The sequence below is a fragment of the Lepidochelys kempii genome, chromosome 5, assembly GCF_965140265.1.
Source record: "Lepidochelys kempii isolate rLepKem1 chromosome 5, rLepKem1.hap2, whole genome shotgun sequence".
Classification (NCBI taxonomy): Eukaryota; Metazoa; Chordata; order Testudines; family Cheloniidae; genus Lepidochelys; species Lepidochelys kempii.
Window position 1 is genome coordinate 82305910 of NC_133260.1, and position 22189 is coordinate 82328098.

Genomic DNA, 22189 nt, shown 5'->3' on the forward strand with positions numbered 1-22189 from the left:
GCTTCAGTCCAAACTGGAACGCCTACACAGCTGCTATTTTTAGCCTGCAGGCATGAACCCTGCCAACTCGAGTCTGAGTCTGTGGACTTGGGTTGGGAGGCTCACTCAGATGCACTGTAGACATATCCTTGTAGTGTGGAGACCAGGTGCTTAGATTGTGGTACAGAAATAGCATACCTGTGGCATGTGGATCTGTCGCATTTTATCTTGAGAGCAAATAAGTGAAAGTGTCTCACAGCTAAGACTTTATCATGACTCCATGTCTGTGGATTTGGATTTTTTTTCTTTAGACATACAAACTTTCTTTGACTAGAGCAGCTATCTAACTAGTGTCAAACTATCACTTCTGCCTGAATCACAGTCTACTTTAGTCCTAACTTTAGGATGCTTGTTTTGATACAGTATCGCTGTCTAAGGCCCCATCTGCAGTGGACTAAGAACAAAGTTTGCAGAACTAATTATAAACACCATTTATAACTGGTTCAGATTAATTGAATTTAATCATAGTTTGACTGGACAGGGAAAAACAGAGTGAATCTAAGCTATAAAATAATTTCTAAAATCAATTTATAACATTACTTGGTTTCTGTCCTTAACTATGCAGGGAAACTGTGTGTCAAACTGAGTTTAAAATAAATATAACCATCCTAGTTCTTGGTCTTTGTAGATGGAGCCTAAAATTGTTTCTGCTGATATTGACGACTGCCACCTTTATGCTTGTTGTGAGCTGCAGATAATCCTATTGTGACAGTTGTTAATAACTCCTAAGGACCAAAACATACACAATTTTAAGTTGAGTTTTTTGTTTTGTTTTTAAAATGACCATTGTTTACCATAGTGGTGGCTTGTTACCATGAACAGTTTTTATTTATTAAATGTTTAGTATTCAGTTATCTAAATAGATAAATACTCTCTTTACTTAATGGAACAAAGACACTTGCAATTAGTGGTTTTGCTTTATTTAACAGGACTTTCAAAACAACCCAGGGGAGTTTGGCAGCCAACGCCCAGGAAAATGTAGCGGGAGCTGAATGCATGACTGCCTTCTGTGCCTTTGAAAATCTCCTCCTTGCATGCAATAATTATTTTAAATTATTCTCGGGACTCCAAAAATATATACAATTAGTAAATTTCCCTGTCATTTTGTGGATTTTGTTTAGCAACTTAGATTTTAAGAAAATATGGTGAGATATTTATTAATAGTAATACCTCCAAATTAACATGAAAACTCCTTTCTAATCCAATCCTCTGTCAGTGCTCTTTCAAAATAATCAGCACTGACTTCAACAGTGGGTTCTGTTAACAGGAGATGAATGTGAGCCAAGATTATTTTTCAGCACTATTAACAATTTACTTTTAGAGCCCAATCCAGTGACCACTGAAGTTACTGGAAAGATTCTCATTAACGTCAATGGACATTGGATCAGACATTTTAGTTTTCACGTAGCTTTGCTACAATCCCTAGCAAAGGCTATAGTAACTCAAAATAGTAACCTTTGGGGGTCTAATGTAACCTCTGAATAGTGCAGGAGTGTTGGCCTATAAATTGACTCTGCTTCACTTCTAATGAAGACATTTAAGTCACGGCAGTCAAAATCTGAAGAAATGTCTACACTGTGTTTGAAAACCCATGGTAGCAAGTCTAAGAGTCTGGGTCTATGGACTCAGGTTGGTGCTAAAAACAACTGTGCAGACATTCAGGCTTGGGCTCTAAAGCCCAGGGAGGGGGCTGGTCTTCAGAGCTCAAGCTCCAGCCTGAGCCATAATGTCTACACTGCTGTTTTTAGCACCTATAGACCGGGGCTCTGACACTTGCGGCCCCAGGTTTTAAAATGAAGTGTGCACATGTTACGAGAGCCAGATTTTGGTTCATGCTCTGACTGCACTTCAGTGGTACAAAGCAGCCCTAAAGCTAGTGGAGCCAACCTCTTAAAGATTCCTCCTTACACATGTGAATCTTTGAGTGGTGTAGATTATACTGGAATTGGAAAAGGTTCAGAAAAGGGCAACAAAAATTATTAGGAGTATGGAATGGCTGCCATATGAGGAGAGATTAATAAGAGTGGGATTTTTCAGCTTGGAAAAGAGACAACTATGTGGGATATGATGGAGGTCTATAAAATAATGACTGTGGAGAAAGTAAATAAGGAAGTTTTGTTTACTCCTTCTCATAACACAAGAACTACAGGTCACCAAATGAAATTAATAGGCAGTAGATTTAAAACAAACAAAAGAACATATTTTTTTCACACAATGCACAGTCAACCTGTGGAACTCCTTGCTAGAGGATGTTGTGAAGGCCAAGACTATAACAGAGTTTAAAAAAAAAACTAAAGTTCATGGAGGATCAGTCCATCAGTGGCTATTAGCCAGGATGGGCAGGGATGGAGTCCCTAGCCTTTGTTGGATCACTTGATGATTATCTGCCCTGTTCATTCCCCCTGGGGCACCTGGCATTGGCCACTGTTGGAAGACAGCATACTGGGCTAGATGGACCTTTGGTCTGACCCAGTATGGCCATTATGTTCTTATGCTAGAACCACTGTTCTAGCTCCAACCCCGCTCCTCCCTCCTGTATGCCAGCACAGAGGATGTTCCTGGGGAAAAAGAGGCATGGTCTGTGAGTCCTCTGGCCAGTGCTCCCCAGCTGTCAGAATGGGATCAGATGGAAATGGTAGTTTCTTATATTCACTTCACACAAATGCAAATTATTGCACAGGATGCAGTACACTGAAGAATTGGGCCCAGGACTATACTGGAAGTCAAACATACCAAGAAGGTGACCATGTATAAGCTGGTTCCTCTACAGCATGCTTTTCTGTTTCTCCCTCACCCCCCTCCTTACTTGGTTTACAAGTTCAGCAACTATCCTCTCAGACAGTTAAGTTTCCCCTCTTTCCATCCCTTAGTTGCTTGACTTTGCTGAAGAGTGCTGCTTGATTTTATTTCATTTTCCTTTACACCTCCTGTGTAATGGTAGGTTTAGTTTCATAGCCTAAAACACAGGCACAGCCAAGTCTTTTCTTATGATGGATAATTTAAGGAATTACAAGCTCCATGGAGCCTTAGTTTTTTTAAATTTTAATTTTAGTTACAAAGTTTCTTTCTTCATATGGAATTTGACACAACAATAACTACTACACTGAGGAGAGATTACACATTCTAGGGCTGAGTTTCCCCTCTCTGTACCAACATGAACTCACACTTCCATTAAATAGCTCCTACTAACATGGGCATACATGTCTAATTCCTTGGCACAGGCACATCCTAAACTCTTCCTACCAATGTACCATTTACTTAATTTGCTGGTCAGATAAAGAAAATCCTAACACTTATCTTCAAAGAGTTAACCTTCTAAACTGAATCCGTTCTAAAGTTTATTAGATTGTAGTTGGAAGAAAATCTGTAATAGTTTGCCATGTTAGAACTGGAGGAGAAACATGTTTATACAAATAAATAGTATGAGTAAAAACCTGTTATTCCATGTAGAGATACATTCATTAATATTTTCCAAGTGAGTGAAATTGTTTACTGTGTAATCTTTAGTTTCACTAACGAGTACTTAAAAAAAAAAAAAAATCTTGGCACCAATAGAAATCTGGCTTGCACAAGGAAAAAAATTCTGTGCTGGTATGTGGGTTAAAGGGACAAGGTTGTCATTGCTGTACATGAAAGACCTCCTAATTAAAACATCTATCACATCTGGAAGTACAATATTCTTTAAAACCAATACTAAATTAAAAATAACCATAGCTGGGTGAAAATCTTTGAAATTTGCAGTTACAGGAGATGGCCTATAGGTACCAATGGGACCTATAGTAAATGAGGAGCTTTTCCTCTTCACTTGCTCATAGGTATAACTTGGAACCCCAAGAATCCAATCTTGGGGTATGTCTACACTACGGAATAAGGTCGAATTTATAGAAGTCAGTTTTTTAGAAATCGGTTTTATATATTCGAGTGTGTGTGTCCCCACAGAAAATGCTCTAAGTGCATTAACTCGGTGGAGTGCTTCCACAGTACCAAGACTAGAGTCAACTTCCGGAGCGTTGCACTGTGGGTAGCTATCCCACAGTTCCCGCAGTGTCCGCTGCCCATTGGAATTCTGGGTTGAGATCCCAATGCCTGATGGGGCTAAAACATTGTCGCGGGTGGTTCTGGGTACATATCGTCAGGCCCCCGTTCCCTCCCTCCGTGAAAGCAAGGGCAGACAATCGTTTCGCGCCTTTTTTCCTGAGTTACCTGTGCAGACGCCATACCACTGCAGGCATGGAGCCCGCTCAGGTAACCATCACCCTATGTCTCCTGCGTGTGGCAGACGCGGTACGGCATTGCTACACAGTAGCAGCAACCCCTTGCCTTGTGGCAGCAGACGGTACAGTACGACTGGTAGCCGTCATCGTCATGTCCGAGGTGCTCCTGGCCACGTCGGCTGGGAGCGCCTGGACAAACATGGGCGCAGGGACTAAATTTGGAGTGACTTGACTAGGTCATTCTCTTTAGTCCTACAGTCAGTCCTATTGAACCGTCTTATGGTGAGCAGGCAGGCGATACGGACTGCTAGCAGTCGTACTGTACCATCTTCTGCCAGGCAGGCAAGAGATGAGGATGGCTAGTAGTCGTACTGTACCATCTTCTGCCGAGCAGCCATGAGATGTGGATGGCATGCAGTCCTTCTGCACCATCTGCTGCCAGCCAAAGCTGTAAAAGATAGATGGAGTGGGTCAAAACAAGAAATAGACCAGATTTGTGTTGTACTCATTTGCCTCCTCCCCTGTCTAGGGGACTCATTCCTCTAGGTCACACTGCAGTCACTCATAGAGAAGGTGCAGCGAGGTAAATCTAGCCATGTATCAATCAGAGGCCAGGCTAACCTCCTTGTTCCAATAAGAACGATAACTTAGGTGCACCATTTCTTATTGGAACCCTCCGTGAAGTCCTGCCTGAAATACTCCTTGATGGACAGGCACCCCCTTTGTTGATTTTAGCTCCCTGAAGCCAACCCTGTAAGCCATGTCGTCAGTCGCCCCTCCCTCCGTCAGAGCAACGGCAGACAATCGCTCTGCGCCTTTTTTCTGTGCAGACGCCATACCAAGGTAAGCATGGAGGCCGCTCAGCTCACTTTGGCAATTAGGAGCACATTAAACACCACACGCATTATCCAGCAGTATATGCAGCACCAGAACCTGGCAAAGCGATACCGGGCGAGGAGGCGACGTCAGCGCGGTCACATGAGTGATCAGGACATGGACACAGATTTCTCTGAAAGCATGGGCCCTGCCAATGCATGCATCATGGTGCTAATGGGACAGGTTCATGCTGTGGAACGCCGATTCTGGGCTCGGGAAACAAGCACAGACTGGTGGGACCGCATAGTGTAGCAGGTCTGGGACGATTCCCAGTGGCTGCGAAACTTTCGCATGCGTAAGGGCACTTTCATGGAACTTTGTGACTTGCTTTCCCCTGCCCTGAGGCGCATGAATACCAAGATGAGAGCAGCCCTCACAGTTGAGAAGCGAGTGGCGATAGCCCTGTGGAAACTTGCAACACCAGACAGCTACCGGTCAGTTGGGAATCAATTTGGAGTGGGCAAATCTACTGTGGGGGCTGCTGTGATGCAAGTAGCCCACGCAATCAAAGATCTGCTGATATCAAGCGTAGTGACCCTGGGAAATGTGCAGGTCATAGTGGATGGCTTTGCTGCAATGGGCTCACCTAACTGTGGTGGGGCTATAGACGGAACCCATATCCCTATCTTGGCACCGGAGCACCAAGCCGCTGAGTACATAAACCGCAAGGGGTACTTTTCGATAGTGCTGCAAGCTCTGGTGGATCACAAGGGACGTTTCACCAACATCAACGTGGGATGGCCGGGAAAGGTGCATGACGCTCGCATCTTCAGGAACTCTGGTCTGTTTCAAAAGCTGCAGGAAGGGACTTTATTCCCAGACCAGAAAATAACTGTTGGGGATGTTGAAATGCCTATATGTATCCTTGGGGACCCAGCCTACCCCTTAATGCCATGGCTCATGAAGCTGTACACAGGCAGCCTGGACAGTAGTCAGGAGCTGTTCAACTACAGGCTGAGCAAGTGCAGAATGGTGGTAGAATGTGCATTTGGACGTTTAAAGGCACGCTTGTGCACTTTACTGACTCGCTTAGACCTCAGCGAAACCAATATTCCCACTGTTATTACTGCTTGCTGTGTGCTCCACAATATCTGTGAGAGTAAGGGGGAGACGTTTATGGGGGGGTGGGAGGTTGAGGCAAATAGCCTGGCTGCTGGTTACGTGCAGCCAGACACCAGGGCGGTTAGAAGAGCACAGGTGGGCGCGGTACGCATCAGAGAAGCTTTGAAAACCAGTTTCATGACTGGCCAGGCTACGGTGTGAAAGTCCTGTTTGTTTCTCCTTGATGAAACCCTCCGCCCCTTGGTTCACTCTACTTCCCTGTAAGCTAACCACCCGCCCCTCCTCCCTTTAATCACCGCTTGCAGAGGCAATAAAGTCATTGTTGCTTCACATTCATGCGTTCTTTATTCATTCATCACACAAATAGGGGGATGACTACCAAGGTAGCCCAGGAGGGGTGGTGGAGGAGGGAAGGAAAATGCCACACAGCACTTTAAGCACAGCACTTTAAAAGTTCACAACTTTAAAATTTATTGAATGACAGCCTTCTTTTTTTTGGGCAATCCTCTGTGGTGGAGTGGCTGGTTGGCCGGAGGCCCCCCCCACCGCATTCTTGGGCATCTGGGTGTGGAGGCTATGGAACTTGGGGAGGAGGGCGGTTGGTTACAGAGGGGCTGCAGTGGCAGTCTGTGCTCCAGCTGCCTTTGCTGCAGCTCAACCATGCACTGGAGCATACTGGTTTGGTCCTGCAGCAGCCTCAGCATTGAATCCTGCCTCCTCTCATCACGCTGCCGCCACATTTGAGCTTCAGCCCTCTCTTCAGCCCGCCACTTACTCTCTTCAGCCCTCCACCTCTTCTCCCGGTCATTTTGTGCTTTCCTGCACTCTGACATTATTTGCCTCCACGCATTCGTCTGTGCTCTGTCAGTGTGGGAAGACAGCATGAGCTCGGAGAACATTTCATCGCGAGTGCGTTTTTTTTTCTTTCTAAGCTTCACTAGCCTCTGAGAAGGAGAAGATCCTGTGATCATTGAAACACATGCAGCTGGTGGAGGAAAAAAAAAGGGACAGCGGTATTTAAAAAGACATTTTATAAAACAGTGGCTACACTCTTTCAGGGTAAACCTTGCTGTTAACATTACATACATAGCACATGTGCTCTTGTTACAAGGTTGCATTTTGCCTCCTCCCACTGCGTGGCTACCCCCTCAACCTTCCCCCCTCCCTGTGGCTAACAGCGGGGAACATTTCTGTTTAGCCACAGGCAAACAGCCCAGCAGGAATGGGCTCTTCTGAGTGTCCCCTGAAGAAAAGCACTCTATTTCAACCAGGTGACCATGAATTATATCTCACTCTCCTGAGGATAACACAGAGAGATAAAGAACGGATGTTGTTTGAATGCCAGCAAACATACACTGCAATGCTTTGTTCTACAATGATTCCCGAGTACGTGTTACTGGCCTGGAGTGGTAAAGTGTCCTACCATGAAGGACGCAATAAGGCTGCCCTCCCCGGAAACCTTTTGCAAAGGCTTTAGGAGTACATCTAGGAGAACCGCAAATGCCAGGGCAAAGTAATCCTTTCACATGCTTGCTTTTAAACCATGTATAGTATTTTAAAAGGTACACTCACCAGAGGTCCCTTCTCCACCTGCTGGGTCCAGGAGGCAGCCTTGGGTGGGTTCGGGGGGTACTGGCTCCAGGTCCAGGGTGAGAAACAGTTCCTGGCTGTCGGGAAAACCGGTTTCTGCGCTTGCTTGCTGTGAGCTATCTACAACCTCCTCCTCCTCCTCATCTTCTTCATCCCCAAAACCTGCTTCCGTATTGCCTCCATCTCCATTGAAGGAGTCAAACAACACGGCTGGGGTAGTGGTGGCTGAACCCCCTAAAATGGCATGCAGCTCCTCATAGAAGCGGCATGTTTGGGGCTCTGACCCAGAGCGGCTATTCGCCTCTCTGGTTTTCTGGTAGGCTTGCCTCAGCTCCTTCAGTTTCACGCGGCACTGCTTCGGGTCCCTGTTATGGCCTCTGTCCTTCATGCCCTGGGAGATTTTGACAAAGGTTTTGGCATTTCGAAAACTGGAACGGAGTTCTGATAGCACGGATTCCTCTCCCCAAACAGCGATCAGATCCTGTACCTCCCGTTCGGTCCATGCTGGAGCTCTTTTGCGATTCTGGGACTCCATCATGGTCACCTGTGCTGATGAGCTCTGCATGGTCACCTGCAGCTTGCCACGCTGGCCAAACAGGAAATGAGATTCAAAAGTTCGCGGTTCTTTTCCTGTCTACCTGGCCAGTGCATCTGAGTTGAGTCTGCTGTCCAGAGCGGTCATAATGGAGCACTCTGGGATAGCTCCCGGAGGCCAATACCATCGAATTGTGTCCACAGTACCCCAAATTCGAGCCGGCAACGTCGATTTAAGCGCTAATCCACTTGTCAGGGGTGGAGTAAGGAAATCGATTTTAAGAGCCCTTTAAGTCGAAATAAAGGGCTTCATTGTGTGGACGGGTGCAGGTTTACATCGATTTAACGCTGCTAAATTCGACCTAAAGTCCTAGTGTAGACCAGGGCTTGGGGACTCACTGTCTGTCCTGGCATCTGAGGCTGCTGAAAGCAATTTGGTTTGAGTAGTAGTAGGAACCCCTGTGACTGAGATGTGTACAGGCAGGACTCCTCATTGATCTCCATCCCGTGAAGCTGTTGTCATGCTGTTCTGCACTAAATATTTGAAGATTTCAGTAGTGGCAGATGACATAACAAGAAGCAATGGTCTCAAGTTACAGTGGGGGAGGTCTAGGTTGGATATTAGGAAACACTATTTCACTGGGAGGGTGGTGAAGCACTGGAATAGGTTACCTAGGGAGGTGGTGGAATTTCCATCCTTAAAGGTTTTTAAGGCCTGTCTTGACAAAGCCTTGGCTGGGATGACTTAGTTGGTGTTGGTCCTGCTTTGAGCAGGGGGTTGGACTAGATGACCTCCTGAGGTCTCTTCCAACCCTAATATTCTATTTGTTTTTTCTTGGTGTCTTTTCTCTAGCATTGACTCTTGTGAACAAACCTTTTCTCCGCTCCAGCCTCTTGACTTGCTGCCTTCTTCTCACACATCTGCAACAACTTTTGCAATGAGAGCTTTCCTGTGCCCTATTCTGCATGCAGTGCTTTAGCAACCTGCAGACGTGTGAAAGGCCACCTGTTACAAGAATGCCTCAGTCACCAGATTTCCCTTCTCCACTCAAGGGAGCCTGAAATGTGCAACTTTTGCTAGAGCTCCTAATCAATTGTTGTCTATGCAGCTTTGTTGTTCCAAGCTCCTCTCTCAGCCTCTTTATCTCCTCAATAGAAGTGTACTTTAGTAAATGCAGCAGAGAGCTAGAGAGTGGCATCTGTATTAATGTACTAATATAGATACTTTAATGAAAAAAGTTAGTCATAAAACTAATAAGTGTTCTTGCTGTCAGGCTCCATTGAAAGCCTCTTTGTTGAAAGGGTTAAGTGCTTTGACAAATCTCATAATGGAGTATGGTATCGGGTCAGCTACTGCCTCCCAATTCTCCTGTAGGGTCTGAAATTACCTTTACAGACCAGCACCGTAGTGCAAGCCTCTCTCTGTAGATACAGGTTCTGAGACTCACTGCTGCTAGGATTTTTTTGCGGGGCCATGTAGACATACTGTCAGCATCCAGGGTCATTAGCCATACCTTTCTTCTAATTAGACTGTTGTGAAGTAGAGATGTAGATGAAAACTTAGCCAGTATCTATAGGTCTCATTTTTAAGTACTGAATACTTCAAACCCCAACATTTTTTTAAATTTAGATTTCTTGTAGGGATTTAACCCAGGAGAAAGTGCCAGTGGATAATGGAATGACCTCTTTTACCTAGCAACAGATGCCCCATCAGTACAAGAGTTCCCCAAGTCAGAATATCATTTAAACAACATCAAGGCTGAGAAAAACCTGAAAGTTCATTATATAGGCTTTGCATACTCTTTAAGCTTTAGACATGGGGAGAACTGTCTAGGACAGAAGGGAAAGGCAAGTAAGTTTTAATGCTGATAGGATCAGCATTCATTTCCCTGCTGGAAATTCAAATGTTAAAATGGAGAACAGTGGACAGTGGACAGACATCTTTGAGCTAACACTCCTTGCCACAGTATGGAGAGCGATCCCTGTAAAAGAAGGGAGCTTCACAGACTCTGAAGAAGAGGGAAAGAATGGGTGGACAGCATTTCCTCATTCTGTGCAACTCCACTTGCTATGAAGGTATGTCATGGTCCTATGTTAGACAAGGTAATAACACAAGAACAGGAATGAATGCATCACTCTTGTCCAGTAGTGCTGCAACAGTTTTTATAGTGGGGGTGCTGAAGGTGGAAACCATGTATTTGGGTTGTTGTTACCTTTACAGTAAGGAGTGCGACCACATTCCTAGTTCCAGCACCTATGCTTTCATCTGCAAGTTTAGTAGAGGTTTGGCAAGTATCTTGCAGTTTAAAGTTTTGAGGGTTGTTGGGTGTTTATATATAAAATGTGAGTGATTACAACATAGCAGGGCCTTGAGAATTGGTGAGTATCACAGTTACAGGGCTTGTTGCACCTCTGTCACTTTTCTGGTCTCTGTGTACACTCCCTCAGATCTTGGGTAAAGGCAGGAGACCTATCTCAGGGGAGTTTTACAGACTGTTTTCAACAGTCAAGATGCCTTTCCTTTTTATCCCTCTGTATGTTTCTCTCTCAGTACAAAACTCTTTTCCTAATTGCACCTTATGGTGAAGTGGGACAACCCTTGCAGATTATCTCCTTGTGGTTCCCTGGCTCTGTTCTTTCCCCACCTGGCACCCAGCAGAAGAGCTGGGAATGGGAGTGGTTGGTACTCTATCTATTATTCTTTGCAGATGTAATGGCCCCTATAGGATTGTTACAGCCCTGAGACTGCTTAGTTGCACCAGGACCAGAATTTACAAGACAGCTTAAAGTCATCTTCGCTTCCCTCCCGCTCATCATTTCCTGAACCCAAAGTAGGAAGGTAGAACAGAGAATCCAGTCTCTTGGGATTTTTAATGCAGATGTTAAGTAAGATTTTATATTACTACAGTCATGTAGTTCCTTCCACACTCATTTAATATCCTGTTGATTATAGATGACAGTCTCATTTATCAGTGACCTATCAGCTTACTTAGAATAAAAAGGACATTATGAAAGAAAGAATGGCTGAGGAAGATTCCAGCTGTCTGGGTATCTAGCAATAATAAAGCAGATCTGGACTTGTTAGCTAATTACTACAAAAATGTAGCAAACATTCATAAAGGAGAAACCTGTTTCCAGAATTTCAGTTGCACTAAGTACCAGTAAATGTCATATGATTAAAGGAACTTGGCCAAAGGCTCTCAAGAGACATCCAGCTATTTGGTATTCATACATGCTTTCTTGTGTATTATTACTTTAAAAAATTTAATATATTAAGGCCAGAACGGACCATTATGATAATCTGTTCTGCCCTCCTGTATAACACAGGCCATAGAACTTTCCCCACGTAATTCCTAGAGCATATCTTTTAAGGAAAAAAAAATCCCTTTTTGATTTAAAAATTGTCAGTGATGGAGAATCCATCACAACCCTTGCTAAATTATTCTAATGGTTAATTACTCTCGGTGTTAAAAATTTACACCTTATTTCCATTCACCTCTCTCTGTTTTTAGGCTGCATTTAAAACAGAACTTGTAACTTTATATTTATATTTAAAAATAAAGTTACGAGTTCAAATCCATGTTTCTCTCAAATCACTGTTCAGGGAAACATTTGGATTTAAATATTTGGATTTAAAATATTCTAATGTTTGATCAGTTCACAAATACCATCTTTATAACCCTCAGGGAACCATTAATCACAGTTGTAATTAACCAAAGCTAATCTTTGATTATATCTGAATATCAGAATCATGAATACTTTACTTTTTATAGAACCCTCTGAGGATCTTTAAGCCTTTAAAAATGTTTCTATTGTTACCTAGTTTATTCAGAACTTTAAAGCAGTTCCATATGAATCTGAACTATGTGACAATACAGTCCTATCACCATTGCACTTTTCCTCCTTCTCTCCTATTTTTTGTGTGTGTTTGTTTCACTCATTTGTTGCATTTTTGCCTTGAATTATATTTTAGGCTTTCTGCCACAGGGACTACATCTATTTATGTGTCTTTATTAGATCGAGACTGTGGCATCTAGGTGCTGCCCATAATACCTGTAATTAATAACTTTAGGAATGTTAATCTATTCAGCCTCTCACAATACCCTATGAGATGGAGTAATATTACCACATTTTATAGGTGAATAAATAGAGGTATAGACTGGTACAGAATACCTTGCCCTATGGTCAGAAGTCAATGGCTGGACCAGGAACAGAACCCAGAACGCTCAACTTCTAGTTCTGTACTTTTACCTCTAGAGTATACTCCCTTTCTAAAAATTTAATTTGAACAGAATATCATAAGAACCAGGTACTCATGTACTAACAGGAAAATATGGTCTAATTGTAGTTCTGTATCTTTGATCTATAATCATTTTTCTCTTAATATGATACAAAATCTTTAGAAGGAATACAGATACTAAGAGTAATTTTACAGAATGCTGGGAGATAATTTTCCAAACCATGGGCCCATTTCTACAAGCCTTTCTCAGCAGAAGAGTCCTACTGAAGCCAGGCTCGGGACTGAGTTTTAAGTTACTATTGAAAAATATCATTAGATTTAAGAGCACAGTTAGAGAATAAAATCTTTTAAGGCAATAGCTTTATACATTAAGAATATACTCAGCAGACAGTAACATCTGATGGTGTAGCACACAATTTAAAACATTAATGGATATAGTGTGGATATGCATGATTTCTATAAAGCTACCTTGTAAATATAAAAATGTAAATCTCATGTGATCTGTCCTTCATTTTAAGATTCACAGACATAATTTTTTTTTTTTTTTAGCAAGTACAAGGGATGATGATTATTAGCATCACTAATAGGGTCAGGAGTTAACATTAATCAATTGGTAATTTACAATGTTTTTGACATGGTATGAAAGCAAAAGTAAACAACTTGCATTAACACTTCTTTAGTTGTACGAACAGAAGACTTCCTGATATTTCAATTGGAAACATTGGGATGAAATTGAAGAGGCCAGATACACTGATTTATAGCATTTGAGGATCCAGACTGACTTCAGTCTAGATTTTTGGAACTATGCTGGTTTACACCAGTTGAAGATTAGTCCCAAGGGTTTGTGTATGTTTGTATGCGGTGGAATTCTGGAAACTCCCAAAAATTCTGGAATTCTGTACATAGGTTCAGGGCTAGTTTTAGGGTCAGGCAACCCAGGTCACTGCCTGGGGTAATGGGTTTGGGGGGCACCAGGCTCAGGATGCTGTAAGTTATTCAGAAATTTAACAAATGGAGGTGGCACCATTTGGTCTAGGGCTGGTCCTGCATGGGTTGGGGAAAGAGAGGGTGAAAACAAAAACACCCCTGTGCTGGAGCATATTGTGGGATTGTAGCATAAACCTTCTGTGACCAGCTATTTCCTTCTGTGAACAGGAATAGCCTTTTGGCCCTTCACCCTCTGATCAGGAGCTCTCACCCATTGGATCTGTTAGTGGGGATCCAATGGCCTATGCCTACCCTAATCCAGCACTTCCTGCTACACTGGCCAATTCAGAGCTGACATGAAGTCAACTTCATTAGCATGCAGGAGTTCTCCAGTAGCTCCACCTGCACTCCTTGTCCACAGAATGTCTCCAGGAAACTTTTTTAAGAGGGCCCATCATGCACTTGACTAAATTACAAGCCTTGTAACTTCAACAATTAAATCTAATTCAATCATTGAAGTGTGGGAAGCTGGACTGCAGGAATGGTTGAATGGATTCTTTTAGGACAGCCCCCACTTTTAGGAAAGGTCACTCTCCAGCATTGGGCTTTGGTACCTCCATGTGACTCCTTTGTCCCTTTGCAGGAAGTGCTAGATACTTCAGAAAAACATTTCCTGAAATCTAGCAGCCCTGTCTTTTACTGTTGATGGCCTTAAAGTTGCAGCCAAAAAGGGCTGGTCTATACTACCATGGTAAATTGATTTAACTTACGTTATTCACGTAACTGAAGTTGCGTAACTGAAGTTGACGTAGTTAGAGCCACTTACTGTGGTGGCTATGCTGCACTGTCAATGGGAGAGTGTCTCTTGTCAATTTCCCTTATGCTTCTCAAGGAGGTGGAGTACACAAATGGATGGGAGAGTGCTCTCCCAGCAATTTAGCGTGCCAGACCCACTAAATCAACACTTGCTGCATCAATTGCAGCAGTGTCAATCTACCAGTAAGTGTAGACATGCCCAAAGAGACATTGGGCCAGATCCCCAGCAGTATCTGTGTTTCTTCTCCTCCCGAGAACGTGCCTGTGAAGGAAAGATCCTGTGGGGCCTAGGTGCACTGAATTTAGGGCCATAATGGAGCAGTGCAAAGCCACCATAATGAGGCTGAGGATTGAGATTATTGATTCTGGATGTGCACTGGTGGAAATAACAGAGCCTGGTTCCTTGTGAAATTGTTCTTCAGCATACCATCAACAACTTTGTCTTTGTTCCTGAAAAGTATAAATGGAAACAGTTACCTATATCTTAACTTGATCTCTAAAGAGCTTCAATTTCCCTTGGTTTATGAATAAGCCATTCAATCTATGTATACTTTTTTACGCTCTCTCTTCTGTTCATTGTTGAACAAATTATCTCAGTGAAAGGAGTTCTTTGTTTTGTTTTCAGTGGGGTGTTACCAGAATTCTTTACTTTTGAATGACTGAGAAATCAATGACCTCAGCAAAGGGTAACTGTAGTTCAGCAACTGACACACTAATGTCAGTGTAGCAATGAAATGGAAAGAAAAATAACCAATTCTAAAATAGTTGCTACTTTTAAATCAAATGGACTTATCTATTTCAATTTTATAGCACTCAGAGGGTGAATAGTTTTCTAGAAGCAAAATGAATCACAAAGCTTTTCTACTGAAATTCAAGATGGCATTTAAACACATTTTTTCAAAGTATAGTGGTAGTCAGAAGCTCTTCAATATTTGGTAAATTTAAAATACATGTAAAACCTCATTGTAGCTCTCAGATGTATGAAGATCTACATTATGATACGTGATATGACATCCAAATTTTACTAAGTCAGGCACTTATTGCATCACTGCTGTATTTAGACACTATTGTTACTGGTAACACCTTCCATCAGGTCCATCATGCTGAATAATGAATCACATGTTGAAACAAGATCACAGAGCTGCAGGGGTAGGAAAAGAGCAAAGTTGTGTGTGACTTTATAGAATCAGTGGTTACATAATTCTTACTGCAAATTGAGGTCACTGAGCAGTAGGCGAAGGTAAAAACATGGATGTGGTAAAAGCCAGCTGCATGGAACAGGGATTGTAACAGGATGATGGATGCTTTAGATACTTGCATGGTAAGAGATACCAACATGTACAAAATGTGGATTTATTTCTGGTTCACTGAAGTGGGGTTCCCAAAACTAATAAAGACTTTGCTCTTCCCTCATAATGAGTTATCCATTCTTAAAGTGAATGGGGGGAGGAGGGGGTAGGAGAAGAAAAATGTGCACTTTTGACACACACACACACAGTGTAATATAACTTCCACAGTTCAAAAAAAAAATACACATTTCAAGTGAACTCTGAACTGAAATACTCATTTTCTCTACCATAGTGTTCTGAGATCTAACAATGGAGCTCCAAATAATATGCATGGCAAGAGCTTGAAATTGCCTCCCTGTTTTCTAAAGCAGCCACTGTTAGTAGGGTTGTCTGACCTCAGTTCATCACTTATCAAGAATGCAGCAATGCATTAGATTTTGATTTATTTGTCTATAAATAGTATTAAAGGTGAGGTAAGATTAAGGCAGTCTTACGCTTCCCCATGATTGAAATCTTATTTTTAATTGCTTATAACATTGCCAAGCTTCAACAGTCTGGGCTGAAATTTTACATGCTATATATCTGCCTCAGCCTGACTTTAATTTCAGCCAAAACACTTCAGCCATTTCCAAGATCAAAGCTGGGGAGGGAATACATTGTTTGACCCCTAATAAAAAAAAAAGTCTGGTGACCTTTTTCTTTGAACAGTGGTAGGGCTCCCATGCTTTGAAGCAGTGAGTTGAAATTTAGTTGGAGTGTGATCTTTTGCTGTGCCCATGAAAATGTGCCCGAATTTGATGAGTTTACAGGTCTTTGGAAAAAATTGCAGTTTGCACATGCTTAGAGGAGTTAAAATCGAAGAAGACTCTGTTCTCACCGAACATGCTTGAGCTTCTTACAGCTCCTAGAGCTGATCAGACTCTGCAGGCATCATCCCTACAGAGCAACTGAGCATGCTCCAGCTCAGGGCCATGAGGTAAAGCTGGGCTTTCCCCGAACTGGATGCTCCAAGCCATGGTCGGGCTTGCACTGAAACTGAGGGCCAGGAGCTTGATCTCTCCTGTGCTCACAATGACTCTTCTACTGGCACCCAGCAGTGTGGATGAGGGATTTGCTGTTTCCAAAAAAACAGTACACCCCAGTTTACTAGATCCACTGGATCACTGCTCCATGTAACATATAGCACTTAGATATGTTTATAGTGAAATCAAGTAAAAGTTTATTTAATGATAAACAAATAAAGGGGAAGGGTCCCAGAGCCCAAGTTCCAGCCCAAGTCTGAATGTTTGCGCAGCAGGGTTTATCTCTGCAGCCCGAATCCCACAAGCCTGAGTCAGCTGACCCAGGCCAGTCACAGTCACGTCACAGATCTTTTATTCTAGTGCAGACATACCCCAAGTCTCCAATACATTCTTTGTATGCCTTTCTTTGTTGCAGTTTCACTCTAGACTTATTAGCAGATAGACAGTACTATGTATTTGATAGTTGTCTCTCATAAAATCCTATATTTAATTCATGCTCTCAGCTCACTTGCAGGGATTCAGTATTGCCAAACCCACACATTCAGAAAATGAGTTCAGCTTTAAAATCATGAGATTTTTAAAAATAAAAAATGTTGGGTTCTTTTTATTTGCCTTCTAATGTTTGCACCTTTGGAATACACTTGGATCACATTTCCAAGCTTTTCCCTGCAACCATAATCACTAGAAATTTTTTCTAAATGAAAGCTGAGATTCTCATGTAATCAACTGAATCCAGGATCTGGTGCTTTAAGAGAAATGCCTAATATTGTGATTCTCCTGATAAAATTATGAGAGCTAGCAATACTAGAGATTGCAGTGAATAAGGAGGCTAAAATAGTCCAAGAAACATTGAACAAAATTTTGAGATTTAAAAAAAAAGGTTGCAAGTAGGGCTATCAAGCGATTAAAAAATTAATTGTGATTAATGGTGTGATTAAACAATAATAGAATACCATTTATTTAAATACTTTTGGATGTCTTCTACACTTTCAAATATATTGATTTCAATTATAACAGAATACAAAGTATACAGTGCTCTATTTATATTTGTTTTGATTACAAGTACTTGCACTGTAAAAACCCCCAAAAGAAATCGTATTTATCAATTCACCTAAGACAAGTAATGTAGTGCAACGTCTTTATCATGAAAGTTGAACTTACAAATGTAGAATGATGTACAAAAATCTCTGTATTCAAAAATAAAACAATCTAAAATTTTAGAGCCTGCAAGTCCACTCTGTCCTATTTCTTGTTCAGCGAATTGATCAGACAAACAAGTTTGTTTACATTTGCAGGAGATAATGCTGCCCGCTTCTTGTTTACAATGTCACCTGCAAGTAAGAACAGGCATTCTTATGGCACTGTTGTAGTCAGAGTCCCAAGATATTTACATTCCAGATGCACTAAAGATTCATGTGTCTCTTCATCTTCAACCACCATTCCAGAGGACATGCGTCCATGCTGATGATGGGTTCTGCTTGATAACAATCTAAAGCAGTGCGGACCGACGCATGTTGGTTTTTATTATCTGAGTCAGATGCCACCAGCAGAAGGTTGATTTTCTCTTTTGGTGGTTCGGATTCTGTAGTTTCTGCATTGGAGTGTTGCTCTTTTAAGACTTCTGAAAGCATTCTCCACACCTCGTCCCTCTCAGATTTTCGAAGGCACTTCAGATTCTTCAACTTTGGGTCAAGTGCTGTAGCTATCTTTAGAAAACTCACATTGGTATCTTCTTTGCGTTTTGTGAAATCTGCAGTGAAAGTGTTCTTAAAATGAACAACATGTGCTGGGTCATCATCCGAGACTGCTATAATATGAAATATATGGCAGAATGAGGGTAAAACAGAGCAGGGGACAGTTCTCCCCCTAGGAGTTCAGTCACAGATTTAATTAATGCATTATTTTTTTAACAAGCGTTATCGGCATGGAGGCATGTCCTCTGGAATGGTGGCCGAAGCATGCAGGGGCATATGGATGTTTAGCATATCTGGCACATAAATACCTGGCAATGCCAGCTACAAAAGTGCCATGGCAATGCCAGTTCTCACTTTCTGGTGACATTGTAAATAAGAAGAGGACAGCATTATCTCCTGTAAATGTGAACAAACTTGTTTGTCTTAGTGATTAGCTGAACAAGAAGTAGGACTGAGTGCAGTTGTAGAACATAAGAATGACCATACTGGGTCAGCCCAAAGCTCCATCTAGCCCAGTATCCTGTCTTCCAACAGTGGCCAATGCCAGGTGCCCCGGAGGGAATGAACAGAGCAGGTAATCATCAAGTGATCCGTTCCCAGTCGCCCATTCCCAGCTTCTGGCAAAGAGAGGCTAGGAACACCATCTCTGCCCATCCTGGCTAATAGCCTAGGCTCTGAAGTTTAAATTGTTTTGGTTTTGAGTGCAGTTATGTAACAAAATAAAATCTACATTTGTAAGGTACTTGTATGAGGTGAATTAAAAATATTTATTTTGTTTATCATTTTTACAGTGTGAATATTTGAATCAAATAATATATATTGATTTCAATTACAACACAGAATACAATATATATGAAAGTATATAAAAACATTCAAAATATTTAATAAATTTCAATTGGTATTCTATTGTTTAACAGTGCGATTGAACTGCGGTTAATCATGATTAATTTTTTTGAGTTAATTGCGCGAGTTAACTGCAATTAATCAACAGCCCTAGTTGCAAGTCTTAATATTGAAGATGCTATAGGAGATGGATCATATGCTCTAATCAGGACAGGAATGCTCATAATTTGTAATTGCCTGAGACGCAACCAAGATTTCATGAAAGTTATAATGCATTTGAAAGGACAAGGAGGTAACTGATAACCTCTCCTGATGTAAATCTGTTACAAAAGCAATTCCTGCTTTTCCCTGTTCATTTTACTAACCTCTCCCCAACATCAATTTTTAATTTAAAGTTGTTCTAGAGAGAAGAATGTTCGGTTAATTTTTCTAAAACCTGCATATATTCATATTCTCTAATCCAAGTATCCTTTTTTAAATATTCATTTAAGCAACATTTTAACCGTTGCAATCAATTTACATGCATATATTTATGACACTGGTTCAGTGTTTGCTGAACTACAGCTGTATCTTAGATATAGTTCACAACATTAGAAATGCACTGTAATTTACTTTAACTTATTAGTTTCTCTTTTGCTTTCTGTTGGATGTCTGAAAGTTTGTACATATTTTTTTTGGTAACATCTGCTACAATCAAACACATGCATTATAATATTTTATTCTTTAAAATCTTCTTTAATTTCTCTTTTCATAGAAAGAAGGAGAAAAAGATCACAAAGTTCGCTTGGCAGTTGGAAATGGAGTAAGGAGTGATGTATGGAGAGAATTTTTAGGCCGATTTGGTGACATCAAAATGTGTGAGTTTTATGGGGCTACTGAAGGAAACATTTCTTTCATGAACCACACTGGGAAAATAGGATCTGTGGGACGTACTAATTTCTTTTATAAGGTAACTATTTAATATTTTATTTTAGAAGGAGGGTTGGGGATAAATGTGATTCTTAATTCAGTAACTAGATCAGAAGAAGTGAGGCTAAAGTCAGTGGGAATGGAGCATGCAAAATCAAGTCCTAAGTCTTTTGATCTAGTTACTGCAGGTTTAACTGACACTGTTCAATGCTCCCAAAATCATGTGTATATAGTGCTCTCACCTGTGCTAATGGCAGCACCAGTGGGATTTTTTTTCCCTTAAAATTTCCTAGCATAGACAAATGAGTGAAACTCCATCATCCTGAAAGTTTCAAGAAAGTTCTGTTCAGTTCTGCATTCTAAATCTTTGTTACTAGGCAAGAGCCTAGATTACAATTATTTAATGCATCACAGATTTATAACCAGTGAAATATATGTACAAGATTGAAGACTGGGAGGTATACCTGCATGCTCTCTCTGCTCATCAGGAGTCTGTAGATGCTTGTATGTCTCAAGTCCATCTACTTCCCAGTCTTCAAACTTTTATTTTCTGGGTCAGAGCCTGGTGTGGAATTGGAGATCAAGTACTCTCCACTCCATGTTACCCTATCTAGACCCAGGGATATTTTGCCAGGAGCTCCTTTCTGCTGTATCTTGCTGTGTGGCTTCAACTACTCAACTGTGGAAGAACAATATCTACAGGCAGCATGCTTCCTGGGGGTGCCTGCAGTACTGCCAACCCCAAGCTTTCAAAAGTCATGAGATTATTTTTAAAAACCATACATTTCTATTTTTCTGAAACTTTAAGGTGTGCTTGCTTCATGTTTTGAAGCTTTCCACAACCATGAGGACGCAACTTTTTTCATAAAGAAAGCTGGACTTTTCATGCAATCCGATTCCAACACCTGGGGCACTACGAAAAACACCAAAGATCATGAGACTTGATAAAATCATGAGAGATAGTAACACTGGGGCAGTCCATAGGAACAGGCCCTTGGTTTAGAGACTTGCACGATTAAGAATACAGTTCTCCATGGAGTTAGTAGGACAGTAATATTCAGGGCTAGGGTTTCAAAGAATACACTTATCATACACTAATGTACAAATATTCAGCTTAAAATAATAAATCTGAGTAATAATAATAATAAAGATAAACTACTATATCATCTATAATATCTTTATTATGGGTAAAGTGACTAGTGCAATGAAATTTACAATAATGCATGACTAACTCAGTGTGGCCATTTTACCTCAAGTTGGTTTTCCATACTTCTAAATTTAAAAGATAAAAAGGACACTAATATATTAGCTTGACTGGAACAAAAGAATGATATACAGGAATGCTAAGAAATATTTCCTGTCCCCAGTCACATGGCCAAGTCAGAGTTACAAAAAGTTCATACCCCGTCACATGGCAAAAATCAAAATCCACCGAGTCTGTAACATTTATTTTGTTACTTTAGATTAAAACTGGAAAGATAAATCAAATTTACTTTTCACTATTTACTGCATGGTGCATGTGTTGGCATTTCACTCAGCTTAGACAATAAAATATGTGATTGGGAAGAGGGAGGGTCGCTCACATCACCTGTATCATCCCTTCCCTGCAAAATAGGAGGTGAGGAGGAGTTCTGGAAGTAAGTGGAGAGTGCCTTTACAGTTGTATGCTGAGGTCAGCATAGAACTTGATCATCCAAGCCCACACGGGGCTCCCCAACCCCATTTTAAAAGGATCCTGAAAAGTTCAATTTGGGTGGATCTCTTGAACTCTACACTATGCTCACAGGCTTAGTGGCACGCAGCCATTCTGTACTAAGCCTCTTAACATTGTTAAAACCAGTGGAACTTAACCAGGCTTGGTGATGGTGGGATATTTTGATAAAAAACATCTCTAGTATAGACAGGCCTGGAGGGTGAATTCCTGGGTGACTTTTATAGAAGAACCTAAAACTGCTTCTACAGAAGGATATTGCAACAAAGGTGAGATGCCAGAATTAATTAGCCTTTAAACATCTGTTAAAATCTGTGGGCCATATTGTAACGGCCCAGTGCAACAATACACTGTATGTAATCAGTCGCTATAGTATATGGAGAGAAACGGCAAAAAAAAGTTATCCATGTAAATAGTTCAGAT

At 41.4% G+C, this 22189-nt stretch overlaps 1 protein-coding gene across 1 annotated transcript in view; it reads left to right on the top strand.

The window, feature by feature from the left end:
* SLC27A6 (solute carrier family 27 member 6) overlaps window positions 1-22189 on the top strand; it is a 55741-nt gene that overhangs the window by 14675 nt on the left and 18877 nt on the right. Inside the window, exon 5 of the mRNA XM_073346228.1 lies at window positions 19901-20095. Coding sequence (XP_073202329.1) covers window positions 19901-20095 — 195 coding nt within the window. The remainder of the gene's footprint in view (window positions 1-19900; window positions 20096-22189) is intronic.